This window comes from Epinephelus lanceolatus, chromosome 21, assembly GCF_041903045.1.
Source record: "Epinephelus lanceolatus isolate andai-2023 chromosome 21, ASM4190304v1, whole genome shotgun sequence".
NCBI classification, from domain to species: domain Eukaryota; kingdom Metazoa; phylum Chordata; class Actinopteri; order Perciformes; family Serranidae; genus Epinephelus; species Epinephelus lanceolatus.
In genome coordinates, this window is record NC_135754.1 from 34,614,501 (window position 1) to 34,630,000 (window position 15,500).

At 40.9% G+C, this 15,500-nt stretch overlaps 2 protein-coding genes across 2 annotated transcripts in view; one reads left to right on the plus strand and one right to left on the minus strand.

The window, feature by feature from the left end:
* The first annotated feature begins 2,095 nt into the window (after positions 1-2,095).
* ankrd22 (ankyrin repeat domain 22) lies at positions 2,096-12,255 on the plus strand. The gene is made up of 6 exons (XM_033610562.2): positions 2,096-2,179; positions 7,176-7,367; positions 7,441-7,548; positions 7,755-7,832; positions 10,138-10,236; positions 10,357-12,255. Exons 1-6 carry the CDS (start codon positions 2,159-2,161, stop codon positions 10,432-10,434), a joined length of 576 nt encoding a protein of 191 aa, XP_033466453.1. The 5' UTR covers positions 2,096-2,158; the 3' UTR covers positions 10,435-12,255.
* Positions 12,256-12,263: 8 nt separating this feature from the next.
* The window catches only part of lipf (lipase, gastric), an 8,305-nt gene continuing 5,068 nt past the window's right edge, over positions 12,264-15,500 (minus strand). The window contains exons 6-11 of the mRNA XM_033611750.2: positions 15,262-15,398; positions 14,991-15,137; positions 14,792-14,863; positions 14,600-14,668; positions 14,347-14,457; positions 12,264-13,987 (exon numbers count right to left, since the gene is read on the minus strand). Of these exons, the coding sequence (XP_033467641.1) occupies positions 13,865-13,987; positions 14,347-14,457; positions 14,600-14,668; positions 14,792-14,863; positions 14,991-15,137; positions 15,262-15,398 (659 nt within the window). The 3' untranslated portion in view covers positions 12,264-13,864. The remainder of the gene's footprint in view (positions 13,988-14,346; positions 14,458-14,599; positions 14,669-14,791; positions 14,864-14,990; positions 15,138-15,261; positions 15,399-15,500) is intronic.

Genomic DNA, 15,500 nt, shown 5'->3' on the forward strand with positions numbered 1-15,500 from the left:
TTGTGGATTGTAATCTTTATGATTTAACAGATTTTCTGCACTTTACAGAACTTTTAGGTGTAAAAACCTCTTAAAAACCTCTTAAAACACATGACAGTCATCCAATGAAACATGACTTAATTTTTAATTTTTTTAATTTAATTTTATATACTTTATTAATCCCCGAGGGGAAATTCAATTTTTCACTCTGTTTGTCAATTACACACAGGTCCGAACACACACATGCACAACCTGACCTATACATGCACTAAGTGGAGAGATGTCAGAGTGGGCTGCCCATGACAGTTTCCTACATGCTGATTTTATGATCTTTAACATTAGAAATGAAATTAATGAGTTTCATGAAGCAGCAGCTCGTTAACGTCTGTTTGATAACTGACTGAAGATGTGATGTGTTCAGTTCTCTCTGAGTCTACTGATACTGATTTTAGTTTCACTGTGATCCTGGTTCCTGAGATCAGACTGAGATCAAAGTGAGATCAGATCTGAAATCAGACTGATATCAAAGTAAGATCAGACCTGAAATCAGACCTGAAATCAGACTGATATCAAAGTAAGATCAGACCTGAAATCAGACCTGAAATCAGACTGAGATCAAAGTAAGATCAGACCTGAAATCAGACTGAGATCAGAGTGAGATCAGATCTGAAATCAGACCTGAAATCAGACTGATATCAAAGTAAGATCAGACCTGAAATCAGACTGAGATCAAAGTGAAATCAGACCTGAGATCAGTGTGGTGTATTTCAACCTGGTGCTGATGATCTGAGTCATGATCAGAACTTTGTCTCCCTCTGCTGGAGACAGTGTCCACATGGAGACAAACTGATTCTGTCTGTTACCTGCCGCCTCGTCTCCTCCCTCCTCTCTCCTCCTTGTCTCCTCCTCTCTCAGCTCAAGGTGGGAGGAGCTAAGGAGGGAGGAGGCAATGAAAAGAATGGAGGATGCACAGAGTGAAATGTGAGGAGGGGTGTGTCTGATCCTGTTTGTTTTGCTTCAGGCCTGAGTCCAGCTGTGACACACTTCCTGTTCCCCGCAGCGTGTGTGAGCTTGTCTCAGATCAGATCTGGAGCTTTGAGATCAGATCAGACCAACACTGAGACACTGTGACACAAAGTGAACACACACACACCTGAAACACCTGAAACACCTGAAACATGAAATACAGAGCTGAGTCTGCAGACTGGTGATCAGCTGTCAGGTTACACACAGCTGCAGACAGACAGGAAGTACAGACTACAAAATAAAGGTGCAGGTGATAAAACAGTTAAAGTCTTTATTGATGTTGAACAAAGACGTTGATCTGAAAGTTTTATCGATCAAACCACTCAGACATATTATAATAAATGTTTCAGGATGTTTTTTTAAACTCATAATATTGTGAATCTATGAATGGATTATTGATCGGGTCGAATCCAAACCCTGCAGTTCCTCTGATGTCCACTAGAGTGCGTCCCCGCAGACCTCCATGTTCACATGTACAAATCAACATGTTTACAGCCTGTCTGGTCTCTGGAGATCGTCTCAGCAGACTTGGGTATAATCTGAACCATACAGGAGTTTAAAGTAGGCCAAGATGGTGACGGACAAAACGCCAAACCTGAGGTTTAAAATCGAGTCCACAAACCAACAGGTGACGTCACAGTCGCTACGTCAGGTGCGGCAGCTGCAGCTACACAACTCACACAGAGAAACTATGATTTAATTTTTTATATTTTATATTTGAAACATTTCCAGTGGAATATTTTAGACATTAAAACATTCTTTTGAACAGGAAACCAGCAGCCAGACACTGCCTTTGAAACATGGTGGTGCAGCGTGGATGAGGACCTGCTCCCTCTGTAGATATAACCAGGACACAACCATTCTGATTTTCAGATGGTTAAAGAAAACACACTGATCTGATTACACACACTTTAAACCTGACACGCTGCAGCTTTAAGTTTTTATGTCTGGTTTGGCTTCACGTAAAGAAAAATAAACCTGAATATTCAATAAAGCTGACTGAGCAGTGACGTAACAGCAGGAGGTCTGACAGCCACAGACGTCACCTCCTCGTTCTCTCGCAGAGGGTTTTATTTTGAAAAGCGGGACCGGAGGTGCTGCAGGTGACAGTGTCGGGCCGTAGACGTGTCCAGGTGTGTTCCTGCCAGCGGACATGGGGCTGGTTTACTCTGAGGTAAGAACACAGAGTCTCTGTTTTCTGTCTGTTTCATCTTTAATCACGCTGTTTTTTATGTCTTTAAATCTGATCATTGGATCGATCTCACTTCCGGTTTGTGTTGAAGTTGAGCCGACAGGTGAGGTTACCTTTGTGATGACATCAGACATGAAACGGAGCTGAGCTCACCTTCAGCTGACAAACACAGTAACACTCTGTTCAGCCAGAGTCAGTGACAGAGACACAGAGTGTGTGTGTGTGTGTCTGTGTGTGTGTGTGTGTGTGTGTGTGTCTGTCTGTCTGTGTGTATGTGTGTGTGTGTGTGTGTGTGTGTGTGTGTGTGTGTCTGTCTGTCTGTCTGTCTGTGTGTATGTGTGTGTGTGTGTCTGTCTGTCTGTCTGTGTGTGTGTCTGTCTGTCTGTCTGTCTGTCTGTCTGTCTGTGTGTATGTGTGTGTGTGTGTGTGTGTGTCTGTCTGTGTGTGTGTGTGTGTGTGTGTGTCTGTCTGTCTGTCTGTCTGTCTGTGTGTATGTGTGTGTGTGTGTGTGTCTGCAGCTGTGTTACAAACATCAGGCCTTAAAACTCATTAACAGTATTGATTTGATTTTATGAGGAGTTTCTTGCCACAAACATTTGATCTGAGTTCATTTTTTTCAGCTGTGAATTTGTTTCTGTTAAAACAAGTCGAGTTCTTCGAACCTTTGAACCGGCACTGCGCCTCAAACTGTAATCTGTAATCTGTAATCTTAAATATTTAGTCTTTAGTAGTGATGGGATGTCTCGTTCAGTTGTAAGAGCCGGTTCAAAGACTCGGCTCGTTCGTTTGTTTTTTGCTGTGTTTGTGTGTGTGCTGTGCATCACATGATCTGGATATTGTATCGTGGACCCAGAATAGACTCCGCAGACATAAAGTTTTGTGTAGCCATAGCAACGCCCTTTATAAACAACAAGCCTGTCAATATATATACATATATAGTGGAACAAATAATCTGAAATTAATGGATAATTATAGCTGCTGCGCAGCGATGGGTCGGGTCCGGGCATTTTTAGGCAATTCTGAGCAACAAGCAGAAGAATTGGAAGACATTTAGGAATTTAACAACACAATCTGCCTTTTGCATCAGCTGAGGCTTGAACTCACAACCTCTGAGACTAAGAATCACTTTCTATCTCACTGAGCTAATTAGTCAGTGACAGTTCATGTCTAAGTCTCATGACTAAGCCAGACGTGCAGGTTTAGCAGCCGTCCATGCATGGAAAAGCAGATTTCAAACCACTGTAAAAAATTCAGTTATCGAAACAAAAATCTGAAAATACACATATTGCATCTAGACAGCATGGAGATGTTGGTAATTTGTTTGTAACAATGATTGATTTGCTCCATAAGTGAAAAACTGATGTTTAACTAGTTGAGCTATGTGCAAAGTGAGAAGCCTCAGATGGTTTCATACTGAAGTATTGACACTGGATCTTTGTGCAAAGTTTGGTTTATTTACAAGCATGAGAAGGCAGATTTTCTAGCAGAAAAAAAGATGCTGCACAGTGATGAGTCATGCTCAGGCAATTTTAAGCAATAAGCTGGAGCACAAGAAGATGATTACATTACAATGTGGATTCTGCACCAGTTGAGGCTCAAACACGCAACCTCTAAAACCTAAAACAGTCATCTACCGCTCTGAGCTAATTGGCAAGAAGCAACTCAACAGTGGCTTCTAGGGATGGGCAACACAAGCAAAAACACTATTCGAAAATCGTGGCAAGTATTCGACGATTTTTCGAATAATTTTTCGCGAACATCACATCACTAGTCTTTAGTCTGTCTGCCCTGTTGTTAAAGGAGAAGTCCAGTATTTTGCACTTTGAGCCCCATTTCTGGGTTGTTTATGATGAAATAGAGTGGTTAAGACCAATATAGTGACGATTGCTCCTTTTTTGAGAATTTGTCTTTCCCCTGCCTGGCTTAACACTGCTGCCTATGGCCATGTGTGAATCTGTCCTAAAACCACCCTAGAGTTGGTTTTCAAAGCCATGAAACTCACCGAATGGTCAGTGGTGTTCGTTGATGTTCTGACATGAAAATTGTAGCAAACTGTGGTTTCCATCCGTGTTTTTGCTCGTCATCTTGATTGTGGAACTATTTTTTCAGCTGCCTCACACCCGTGTGTAAACTTCCGCTTGATCGTTCGTTTGACCCTGAAGCGTTACACACAGCCCACTTGATGACGATAATGCTCCTTTACGTGGGTGTAGCCAACCGGCAGGAAACCATTGCAATGTAATGGGACACAGAGAAGACGCAGAAGAAGAAGGTTGCCGTTGTGTTCAAAGGCATCATACTGTGAAGGTTGTTTACAAGCGAGTAATCCATTAAGCAGTTGTTTAAACTTATTGCAAAACTTTTGCGTTCGTTCTCGTTCTTCCTCCAGGAGCGCACACAGCACCGTCGAGCCGGCACTTTCGCTGAGCTAAAAGACTACAATGACTACAACCTTGTCGTAAACAACCCCCTTTCTGTTTCCGGTTGTGGATTACTACCAACGGACAATGAGGCTTCTATAGAAAACCAATGGATTAGACAAAATGTCAAATAAATCATTGTGGAAACCACAGTTTGCTACGATTTTTATGTCAGAACATCAACGAACACCACTGACCACTCGGTGAGTTTCATGGCTTTGAAAACCAACATTCAGGGTGGTTTCAGGACAGGTTCACACATGGCCATAGGCAGCAGTGTTAAGCCAGGCAGCGGAAAGACAAACTCTCCGAAAATGAGCAATCGTCACTCTTTTGGTCTTAACCACTCTGTTTCATCATAAACAACCCAGAAATGGGGCTCAAAGTGCAAAACACCAGACTCCTCCTTTAACATATAGATGAACCTCACACGTCACAGAATCGTCCATCTGCACACACACATTTAAAGTTCAGACTCACCTGCAGAGCTTCAATAAGAAAAACATAATTTGTCCGAAAATCTGTTTGAATTTTGGTTGAAAATAAATTAAAGTGTGTGTGAGCTGCAGACACCTGAAGGACCCTCCCTCTTCCACACACCTGATATTAGATTTTTAATGTTTGAAAGTTTAAAGTGAAAAAAGTCTTTTCATTTGTGTCGTACAGAACAGTTTTCTTTTTTGGAAACATTTTAAACGAGATGTATAATAATAATAATAATAATAATAATGATGTGTCCGCGGACTGTCGGGAATTTAAAAATATAACAATAATTTATGTTTTCACAGTTTCTGGCTGATAAATGGTGAAAGTTTGGCGAAATGTTTTCTTTAAAATGAGCAGTAGAATAATACAAAACATAGAAGTTTGTAGTTTGGAGCAGACGTCGTCCAGAGCCTCAGTCTGAATCACTGTTAACACCACACAGAGACATGATGTCTCATCACGTGTCTGATGGTCCGTGAGACGTCGACCTGCAGCTTCAGTCCGTCAGCTGGAAACAATCAGAAACATCTGGAGACAAAAAAATCTCAAATATTCAAACAATCTGAACTTTTTTTATCTCCTGATTTACAACAGTGTCTGCAGAGTGTTTGATGGTTGTTCAGAACTTTGACTCCGACACATCAGTCAGTGTTTAACGTCCTCATCATTGACAAGTAAAAGTTTGCCCCCCTGTTCAAAACTTCATTTCCTGTGACTAGTTCGATAAGTAGAAGATGAACTGATCTCCAGAAGTGAAATGTTCCCGGTGTCCCTTTGTCTCATCCATCCACCTCCGTCTGTAGTCAGATGGGGTTTCTCAAAGTCTAGGATCCTTCCTTGGGAAGATAATAATAATAATAATAATAATAATAATACATTTTATTTATACAGCGCTTTTACAGCTCTCAAAGACGCTTTACATTTAAAACCAAAGAAAAGAAGTACATACATTTAAGTGCAAAGACATAAACAGAAGACAAGGACAATATAAAACAACAAGGTGCAAAAGCATAGTGCAAAACAAAGAAAAGGAGGGCACATGAGGAACAGAGAGCGAAAAGCTAATGTTAAAGGTTAAAGGCGGATTTGAAAAGGTGGGTTTTGAGGAGTGATTTGAAGGTGGATGGATTTGGACAGTCACGGATGTGTATAGGGAGGGTGTTCCAGAGGGAGGGGAAGAAGGCTCTGTCGCCCCAGGTTCGGTGCTTGGTCCTGTGTGGGGGTGAGGAGGTTTTTGTCGGATGATCGAAGGTTGCGGGAGGGAGTGTGGTGGTGGAGCATGTCCGTGAGGTAGGAGGGGGCCTGGCTGTGGAGGGCTTTGTGGGTGAGGAGGAGGATCTTGAAATTGATTCTGTACGGGACAGGGAGCCAGTGTAGGTTTTGCAGGACAGGGGTTATATGTTCACGGGAGCGGGTGAGGAGGCGGGCAGCAGAGTTTTGGATGTACTGAAGTTTGTTGAGGACTTTGCATGATGAGCCGTAGAGGATGCTGTTGCAGTAGTCCAGTCTTGAGGTGATAAAAGCATGGATGAGAGTTTCAGCGGCAGAGAAGGAGAGTAATGGACGGAGACGGGCAATATTTCTAAGGTGAAAGAAGGCAGTTTGGGCGAGGCGGCTGATGTGATGTTCAAATGAGAGGTTATTGTCGAAGATGATACCAAGGTTGCGGATGAATGGGGAGGGAGAGAGGGTGGTGTTGTCAATGCTGAGGGTGAAGTTTTGTGTTGCTGTAGAGAAGGATTTTGGGCTGATGAGTATTATTTCAGATTTGTCACAGTTGAGTTTGAGGAAGTTGGCTTGCAGCCATGATTGGAGTTAAGTCAGACAGTTGGTGAGGGTAGAGCGGGTGGCCGGGGTGATGGATTTTGTGGAGATGTAGATTTGGATGTCGTCAGCGTAACAGTGGAAATGGAGACAATGACGACGGATGATGGAACCAAGGGGGAGTAGGATGAGTCCTTCCTATCATTCAGTGAACACACACTGGAACAGACTGACTGTCTCCAGGTGTGTCATATCTCTGACTGAAAGACTGACGGTCTCCTCCTCCTCCTCTTCCTCCTCCTCCTCAGCCGGCCTGTCAGTCAGCGTATGACGGAGACCTCCATCAGCTGTATCACGTCCTCATAGAGGACGCTAACCAGCTGAATGTCCAGGAGAAGCACAGCGGGGACACGCCCCTCATCGCCGCCTGTCGTAAAGGACACGTGAGGACGGTACAGTACCTGCTGGAGAACGGGGCGGACGTTCACCTGACCAATCAGGTATGTTCAGCTGGTGATGTCATCACATACCTGTCCTAGGCGGTCTCTGATGAAAAGTGTCTGTGTGTCTCAGAAACAGAGGACGTGTCTTCATTATGTGTCCCGGAGGACGTTCTCTCTGCTGGATTACCTCATGATCGCCATCCTCATGCCCATCCTGCTGCTCGGGTACTTCATCATGGTACGGACGGACAGACAGACGTGTTTGTGTTTGTGGTCATTTTATGAGTGAAGTTTTCATTTTGAGTTTGTTTGCGAATGCCCAGTTAGAGACATGTTAGCTTAGCTTGGTTGCTAACATGACAGTAAGTGTTAGCAGTTGATTCTAAGCTGTAGTTTGAACAGAACAATAATGAAATAAATGCTAACGGTGTGTTTGTTTCGTAGCTCCAGAAGCAGAGGCAGAACGTGTCTCTGATGGCAGCCGTGCTGAGCAGCAACGTCAACATTGATGCCATCGACTACGTGAGTCACAACAACTGTTTACTGTGACTTTACATCCTGTCAACTTCCTGTCTGGGCTCTGTTTAAGGTCAAACTCTGCCTTATGCTAACATACTTAGCCTCATGCTAATGTAATTAGGTTCATGCTATTGCATGTAGCATGGAGCTAATGTACTGTACCACATATATGGCCACATGCTAACATACTTAGCCTCGTGCTAATGTACTTAGCCTGGAGCTAACGTAATTAGCCTCATACTTATATACCTAGCCTTATGCTAATGTACTTAACCTCATGCTAACCTACGAAGCCTCATATTTACATATGAGCTTCATGATTAGGTACTTAGCCTCATGTTTAGCCTCATGCTAACATCCTCAGCCTCATGCTAACATTCTAAGAATCATGCTAACTTACGAAGCCTCATGCTAACGTACAAGCCTCACACTTACATAGTTAGCTTCATGCAAAGGTAGTGAGCTTCATGTTTAGCCTCATGCTAATGTACTTAGCCCCATGCAAACGTACTTAGCTTGATGCTAACGTACTTAGCCTCATGCTAACGTAATTATCTTCATGCTATTGCACTTAGCCTGGAGCTAATGTACTGTACCTTATATATGGCCTCATGCAAAAATAATAATCCTCATGCTAATGCCCTTAGCCTGGAGCTAATGCAGTTAGCCTCATACTAACATACTTGGCTTTATATTAACATACTTATTCTCATGCTATCATACTCAGCCTTGAGCTAATGCACTCTAATGTACTCACCCTCATGCTAACTCACTTGGCCTCATGCTAATATTCTTAGCCTCATGCTAATGTGGGAGCTTGCAGCTCACAGACTAGTTCTGACGTAGAGATTAATTTGTAAATATATAACTTCCACAAACTGCAGATGGAACTTTTGTGTAGCTAACTGGCAGCGCTAATGTTAGCATGCTAATATCTGAAGAGTAATAATTTGGAATAAATTCAACACATTTCACCTGAAACCTGGTAAATGATGTTTAATAATAAAGATTTTAATTAATTTACATTTCACTAAAGCAACACAACAAACTTAGTATTATAAAAGGTTATGGTAATAAGTTAGCTGTTAGCTTAGTATGATCAGATACTTCCCTCTCATAGTTAACTGTATGAACAGGCCTCATAGTAACTGTGAATGTGTAGTGAGTAGTGAGTGTGCAGACAGAAATAAATCTCATCCTACAGATTTGATCTGTGCAGCCTCTTAAACTTGTTTTCTTATCTTGATTAAGTGAATCTCTGGTTTGAACCTGGTTAGTTAGTTAGTGAGAAGCTCATGTTCAGTCCTGTATCTTATATCAGCATCATTTCAGTCTCACTGCTGAGATAAAAACTGGTGTTACTGGATAGTTGGGACGTATTAACACGCCTTCACTGACTGATACACTTTGAAAACTTCTTAATTTTTCCACAAAACTCAACAAGCCAGGACAGATTTGTGAGCATGAGTCAGTGAGTCAGGAGCAAAACCTGCCAACCAGACAGGAAGTGAACACATTAAGACTCTGCTGAATAAAGTTAAAGACAGTTTGGACAAACTTTGGTGAAGACAACTCCTGAATAATATGTCAGATAACGTGTGGTGGTGTTTGATTGTTTCAGAGAGCAGGTTCAACAAACTCAGTTCAGCTCATGTGCTGTGAATGAAAAAATCTGTCATTGGTGGAGCTCCGATACGAGTCACCATGGCAACGGGTTAATAAAAGGCAGAGCCTCCATTTTAATCTGGTGGACGCAGAGATATTAGTGCATGTATATTCAGACTGTGCATGTTTATCTAAAAAAAAAAGAATCTGAGTCAGAGCGGGAAAAGTGTCAGTAAATGAACATAATAAAGTTTTATTCAGTGTTATGTGTTACATCATCACAGCAAACATCACATTTTAAATATAATATTACAGCTTTAACCTGACAGAGACAAAACACAGGGGCCAGAAACTGAAGATGGAAGATCCAGTCGTAGATTTAGAGTATATAGTTATATCAGAGATGTGACTGTGACTGATACTATTTAGCTGTAAAAGAAATGAATAAAGTCAGATAAACAAACTAAAAACTTTCCTGTGAGATAAAAGAGATTTTTTACTTTGAGGACAAAACCTGCTGTTAGAAAAAGGTGACAGATAAAGATATGTGTTATTTTAATAATCAGCAGAAGCAGATGGCATCACATGTAAAATCGTAATACTAACACTGAACCGTGACATCAGTATGGTGATAATATGTTACCATGGAGCCTCAGGTGATTCCCACCTGTCGTGTTTGACGTGATGTGTGTTTCCTGTGCAGAAAGGAAACACTGCTCTTCATTACGTCTGTCAGAGGAAGAGTCATCGTCTGGTTCCTCTGCTGCTGGAGAAAAACGCTGACACCAACATCCAAAATAACGTACGTACACAAACGCACCACGAAACCAATCAGGGTCCTGATGAGACGTCTGACGCTCTGCTGCTGCTTCTTCTTCTTCATCTTCTTCTGCCTCCTCTTCTTCTTCTTCTTGTTCGACAGGACGGAGAGACACCGCTGGACATCGCCACCAGGCTGAGGTTCAAGAAGATTGTCAACATGCTGAGGAAGACACAGTGACAGACAGACAGACAGACAGACAGACCGACAGACAGGAGGACATTTAGTCTGTAACTGAGTCTCAGTGTTGTGTGAAAAAAATCTTTCATTGCAGGAAGAAAAAATTTTGACTTGTCTCAACCGTTTATTTACCAAATATGAATAAATCTATAAATCAGTAACTGATAATTCAGAGTTCGATCCTTAAGCAGGAAATGTCAGACTGCTCTTCTGATGGAAAAACACACTTTTATTTTGACAGTCCTAAATTACCAAAAACAAAGAACTGAAGTTTGGAGTTCAGCTACCTGAGTTAAGAAGAAGGAAGTTCTTCTTTAACTGAAGCTGATGGAAAATATTTACCTGCTCCAAAGTTAGGGACTGTTCTTTACTTACGAGGGAGGTGCAGAAAGGCAAACAACTGTAAATGGCTGCAGTTTGCCTTCCAAAACATGTTTGAAAGGCATGTTTCCTTTAAAAAAAATCTGACATTTTTTTTTGGCAATTAAAAAAAAAGGGCGCTTTTTTTTTTAGGTAAACATGCCTTTCAAGCCCGCCTCAGGTTGGCAAGACATGTTTTCTTTAAAAAACATGTTTAATTTTTTTTCTTTTAACTTTATTTTGCATCTTTTGTTTGTTTGTTTATGTTGTGTTGTTTTGTTTATTTTTGGCAATTTTATTTCTTGAAAAGTTTTGGATTTTTTTTGTTTGTTTTGTTTTAAAGAAAAACATGCCTTCCAAACCCACCTCAACCCAACCCAATTTTTTGTTGTTGGAATTGTTTTTGTTTGTTCTTTTTATTATTATTTTGTATTTTTTAAGCACTTGGGGAGGGACATATGTTTTTTATTTTGGCTCAGAGGAGTGGCATACAGATTTAAATGTCTGTAGTTTGTATTTATTTCACTGCTGATTTTTACAGAAAACATGCTGTTGTGCGGTTTGCAGGCATGTTTTCTCTAAAAATCACCAAAATTACACCATGAATCACAACCAGAAACTGTACAAACAGAAATTATTGTTGGATTTTCAAATTTCTGACGGTCCTGGGACACATCATGTGTGATGAACGCTTCCGTCAGAAAAAAAGAACATATCTTAAAACAGGGTTAGTGATATTTCATCAGAATCACTTTATTGTATGTCTCATTTGAAATTCGTCTAAAAATAAAGTGTTTGAATGACGAGTGAAAAACTGAGAGTTTTTCAACTTTAAACTTTCAAACATTAAAAATCTATAAAATCATTTATGGTGGAGGGAGGGTCAAAATAAAAACAGCCACCCCTCCTCTGATAAATACAGAACAGTACCTAATCTTTTTTTTTTTTTTTTGTGAAACCAGGATGAAATATTCTGATTGATTTATTCACTCGCTGTAAGAAAGTAAAGCTTTTCAGACTCAGTTAAAAACAGACAGAACTTAAGCAGATGGAGATTTTTGTAAAGGTGTCATCAGTTTATTGTTACAGGACGTTTTTAATGTGATCAGATGTTTCTGATGTTTTTTTTGTTTTTTTTTCATTTCATTTAAAGTGAATTCTGACTGTTATTGAATCCATCTGTCTCTCTGGTTTTGTTAAACTGTTCATGGTCAAACATCAACAGTGAGCTAACTCTGTTAGCCTAGCTTAGCACAAAGACTGGAATAACAATAAAATATCCTCATTTCTTCTTTCAGATAAATCAGACACAAATAACTAAATAAAAGCAGTAAAACTGTCAGAAGAAAAGATGAGTAGAAACAGTCTGTAGATAAAAGTGTAACATACAGATCATGTTATACATTTCAAATTCTACTTTTCTGTATTTCAAAATAAACGTGGTTATTAATGAAACGTAAACACTGTCGTTGTTTCTCAGATTTATTAGACAGTTTCATCAAAAACTGGTTCATAATTAGCAAAAATACAACAGATTAAGATATGTTGCTGAAATTATTTTAAAGCCATCATCTAAATAAAAGTTTAGCCCCGCCCACGACAATTCAAACCACATGATTGGATATTGCGTCCCCCCCCAACATTGATTGACAGGTCCTTTAACTAATACTTAACACGTATTTAAAATGTTAGAAATGTTTTGAGATGCTAACATGCTAACATCAACATGAGCTGAGGTTGGATGCTAACGTTAGCACCTTGTTGTATTATTTTAACCACGCTTTGAGCTGCAGTTCCTCTGATGTCCACCACATGGTGCTGTGATCAAACTCTGTTGAATGAGAAAACCTCTGACGTCTCTCTACAAAAACAAAGTTCAGCTTTCAGCAGATTCACTGAGCTTCTTCACACATCTGTCTGACAGGATTTTCACAATAAAAGTTCAGTTAATTACAAACTGAAGAAAAAAAATCATACACAGGTTTGTTTGGTTAGCATTAAAAAAACACGTCGGACATAGAAACAAATACACAGGTTTTTATACAGAGTAAAACACAAAATAAAACACAGATATAAACACACGTGACTATGTTCCAGCTGGTCACATGACGGATTAATGAAAAATTAAACAGTTTTGACTTGTTGAAATAAAATCTGACATAAAATCAATAAACAGCTTCAGGATGTTGTTTTTAGGTGTGTTCATGAGCAGCAGGTCACAGGACGGACTGTTTCAACAGATGAACTCCTCAAACACACCAACTGCTATCATGCTAACAATGATAATGCTAACAGTGATAACGCTAACAGAAATAATGATAACTTGCAGATGGATAGCATGCTAACATTAGCTAATAAGCAGTAAACACAAAGTACAGCTGAGACTGACGGGATGTCTTCAGTGTTCAGTGGTGGAAAGTACTTTTACTCAGATACTGTAGTTCAGCAGTACTTGTACTTTATTTGAGTATTTACGCTTCACGCTACTTTATACTTCTACTCCACATTTCAGAGGGAAATATTAGACTTTCACCGCATTAGTTTGCCTGATAGTTACATTTATATTAAAAAAAACTGATATGATGCAGAACTATAATAAAAATCCACCTACTGGTAGATAAAATATCTAACTGTCTCCACGTTGATGAAGTACAAGTTAAAATGTGGTGATTGGTGAAAAACTAATAAAATATCATAATCTATAATAAAGGAAACATTCTAGACAGTAAGTATTTTTATGTGTTATACTTAATGGGCATTTTGCTTCAGCATCAGTGTCAACAATATTCAGGCCAGTAAAGCTTATTTGAGTTTAAAACAGATCACATTTTTACTTTTAGTTTGAAATTTGAGTAAAAACAGTAAAAACAAACAGTGTGATGTGGCTGGAAGGTGTGTACGAGGTGTTTGAATCCACACACACACACACACACATACACACACACAGAGTCCACAGTCCTCATTAAAACCTGGAGAACACCTGCTCGTGTACAGTACTGTGATCCTCAGACTGTGGTCCCCTCACTGTAGCACAGACGTGTACATCATCACAGTGTCAGCATAGCGCCCTCTACTGGTGTTCCTGCATCAGCTTCAGGATGAAGGGAAACATCTGCTCAGGAGCGTCCAGACCCCAAATAAAATCCAGATGATCCCAGTGTTCGATGTGCCGATGGAAGACCAGGTTAGACACCTGACAACAGATGGACAGACAGACAGGTACGTTAATCACTTAATTACTGATGTCCTAAATTTTTAGAAGTTATAGTTCTGATAGTGAAAGGTTTGTTAAAAGGTCTTTGTCATTAAATTTGGGTGTGAATTAGAAAACTTGGATTTTATCAGATGAAGTTTTGAGGACTGAGATGTAAATAATGTGATTAACAGTGTTCAGGCTGTGTGTTCCTCTCACTGCAGTATTTACAGATGATTTACAGAGACGTGAAATCAGCAGACTTGTTGATTTCTGTCGTTATTTTCAGCTGTTACACTCGATGATGTCACTGATGTACGCCAGGTACTGCTGTGATCTCATAGGATCAGAGGACTCACCTGCGTGAGGAGGATGGCTATATCTTTGGGGTCCGCCAGCGTATCCTGTCCCCCCGAAAACAGAGCGGTGGGAACCTTCATGTCCAGGACGTTGTACTCAGGGGGTGTGGACTGAGGACGGGACACGTGGACAGGAAGGACACAGAGACATCAGGAAGTAAGATCAGTGTTTATGTAGTTAAGTCAACCCACAGCATCTGAACTTCATCTCTACAAACTGATTCAGTCTCAGGTCGTGCAGGTGGAGTCTCACCTGGTTGTAGTGTTTCATGTTTCCTGTATATCCAAAGTCAAAAGCCATCAGCTTCCCTGTGTGAACAGCCTGGAAACAACAATCAGACATTTAGAGTCCTGGGAATGGAGGATTGCATCAAGGGTCCCCACAGGTACAGACAGACAGAAGTGTGTGTGTGAGTGAGTGTGTGTGTGTGTGTGTGTGTGTTACCTGGGACCAGTGGATCATGTTCTGGACTGAGGTCCCAGCAGGACAGTGTTCAGTGTAGACCGGAGTCCGAGTCTGGAAACAAACGACTCAGTCAGAGGAAACACTGAAGACACTCCTCAAACGTCCCCTCCCCCCTCCTAAATAACTAACAGTCCTTAACAGTCAAATGTCACGCCGTCTGACGGCACTCAGTACAAACCATGTTGAGGTTTTCTTGGTCGAAGCCACACAGGACGAAGAACAGGTTCCCACACAACTTGTTGAGCAGCTGCTTCGCACACACGTGTTCTGAAAACCACTCGATCATGTGACTCTGAGGCAGGAAGTCCTGCCTACCAAACACTTCCTGCGGGAGATCAGTCAATCAATTAATCAATCATCAATCTGTCAATCAATCAGCCACACTCGTGTTATGTGATTATAACTCGTTAGCAGGTCATGTGATCGCGGCTCGTTAGCGGACTTGTTACCCAGATGAGGAACTCTGGCAGGAAGGTCAGTTTGGTCATGGCGCTCTTGGTGAAGGAGGCAGTTGCTACGGGAGCCAAACCGAAGAACATCTTGATCTTACTGGCCAGTTCTGGCAGCGTGGAGAACGCTATGAATGCTGGGAAAAAAGGGACAGAGAGACGTGTCAGAGTGATGTCATCACAGACTCAAGCTGTTAATGAATTACTGATCCTGATGGTTTGATGATGTCCTGATGAAC

Excerpts from the sequence above, each read along its gene's own strand:
- ankrd22 (XM_033610562.2), top strand. The coding sequence starts at position 2,159 with ATGGGGCTGGTTTACTCTGAG. Across the intron at positions 2,180-7,175 it reads TGGGGCTGGTTTACTCTGAG|CCGGCCTGTCAGTCAGCGTA; the intron begins GTAAGAACACAG and ends CCTCCTCCTCAG. Across the intron at positions 7,833-10,137 it reads ACATTGATGCCATCGACTAC|AAAGGAAACACTGCTCTTCA; the intron begins GTGAGTCACAAC and ends TTTCCTGTGCAG.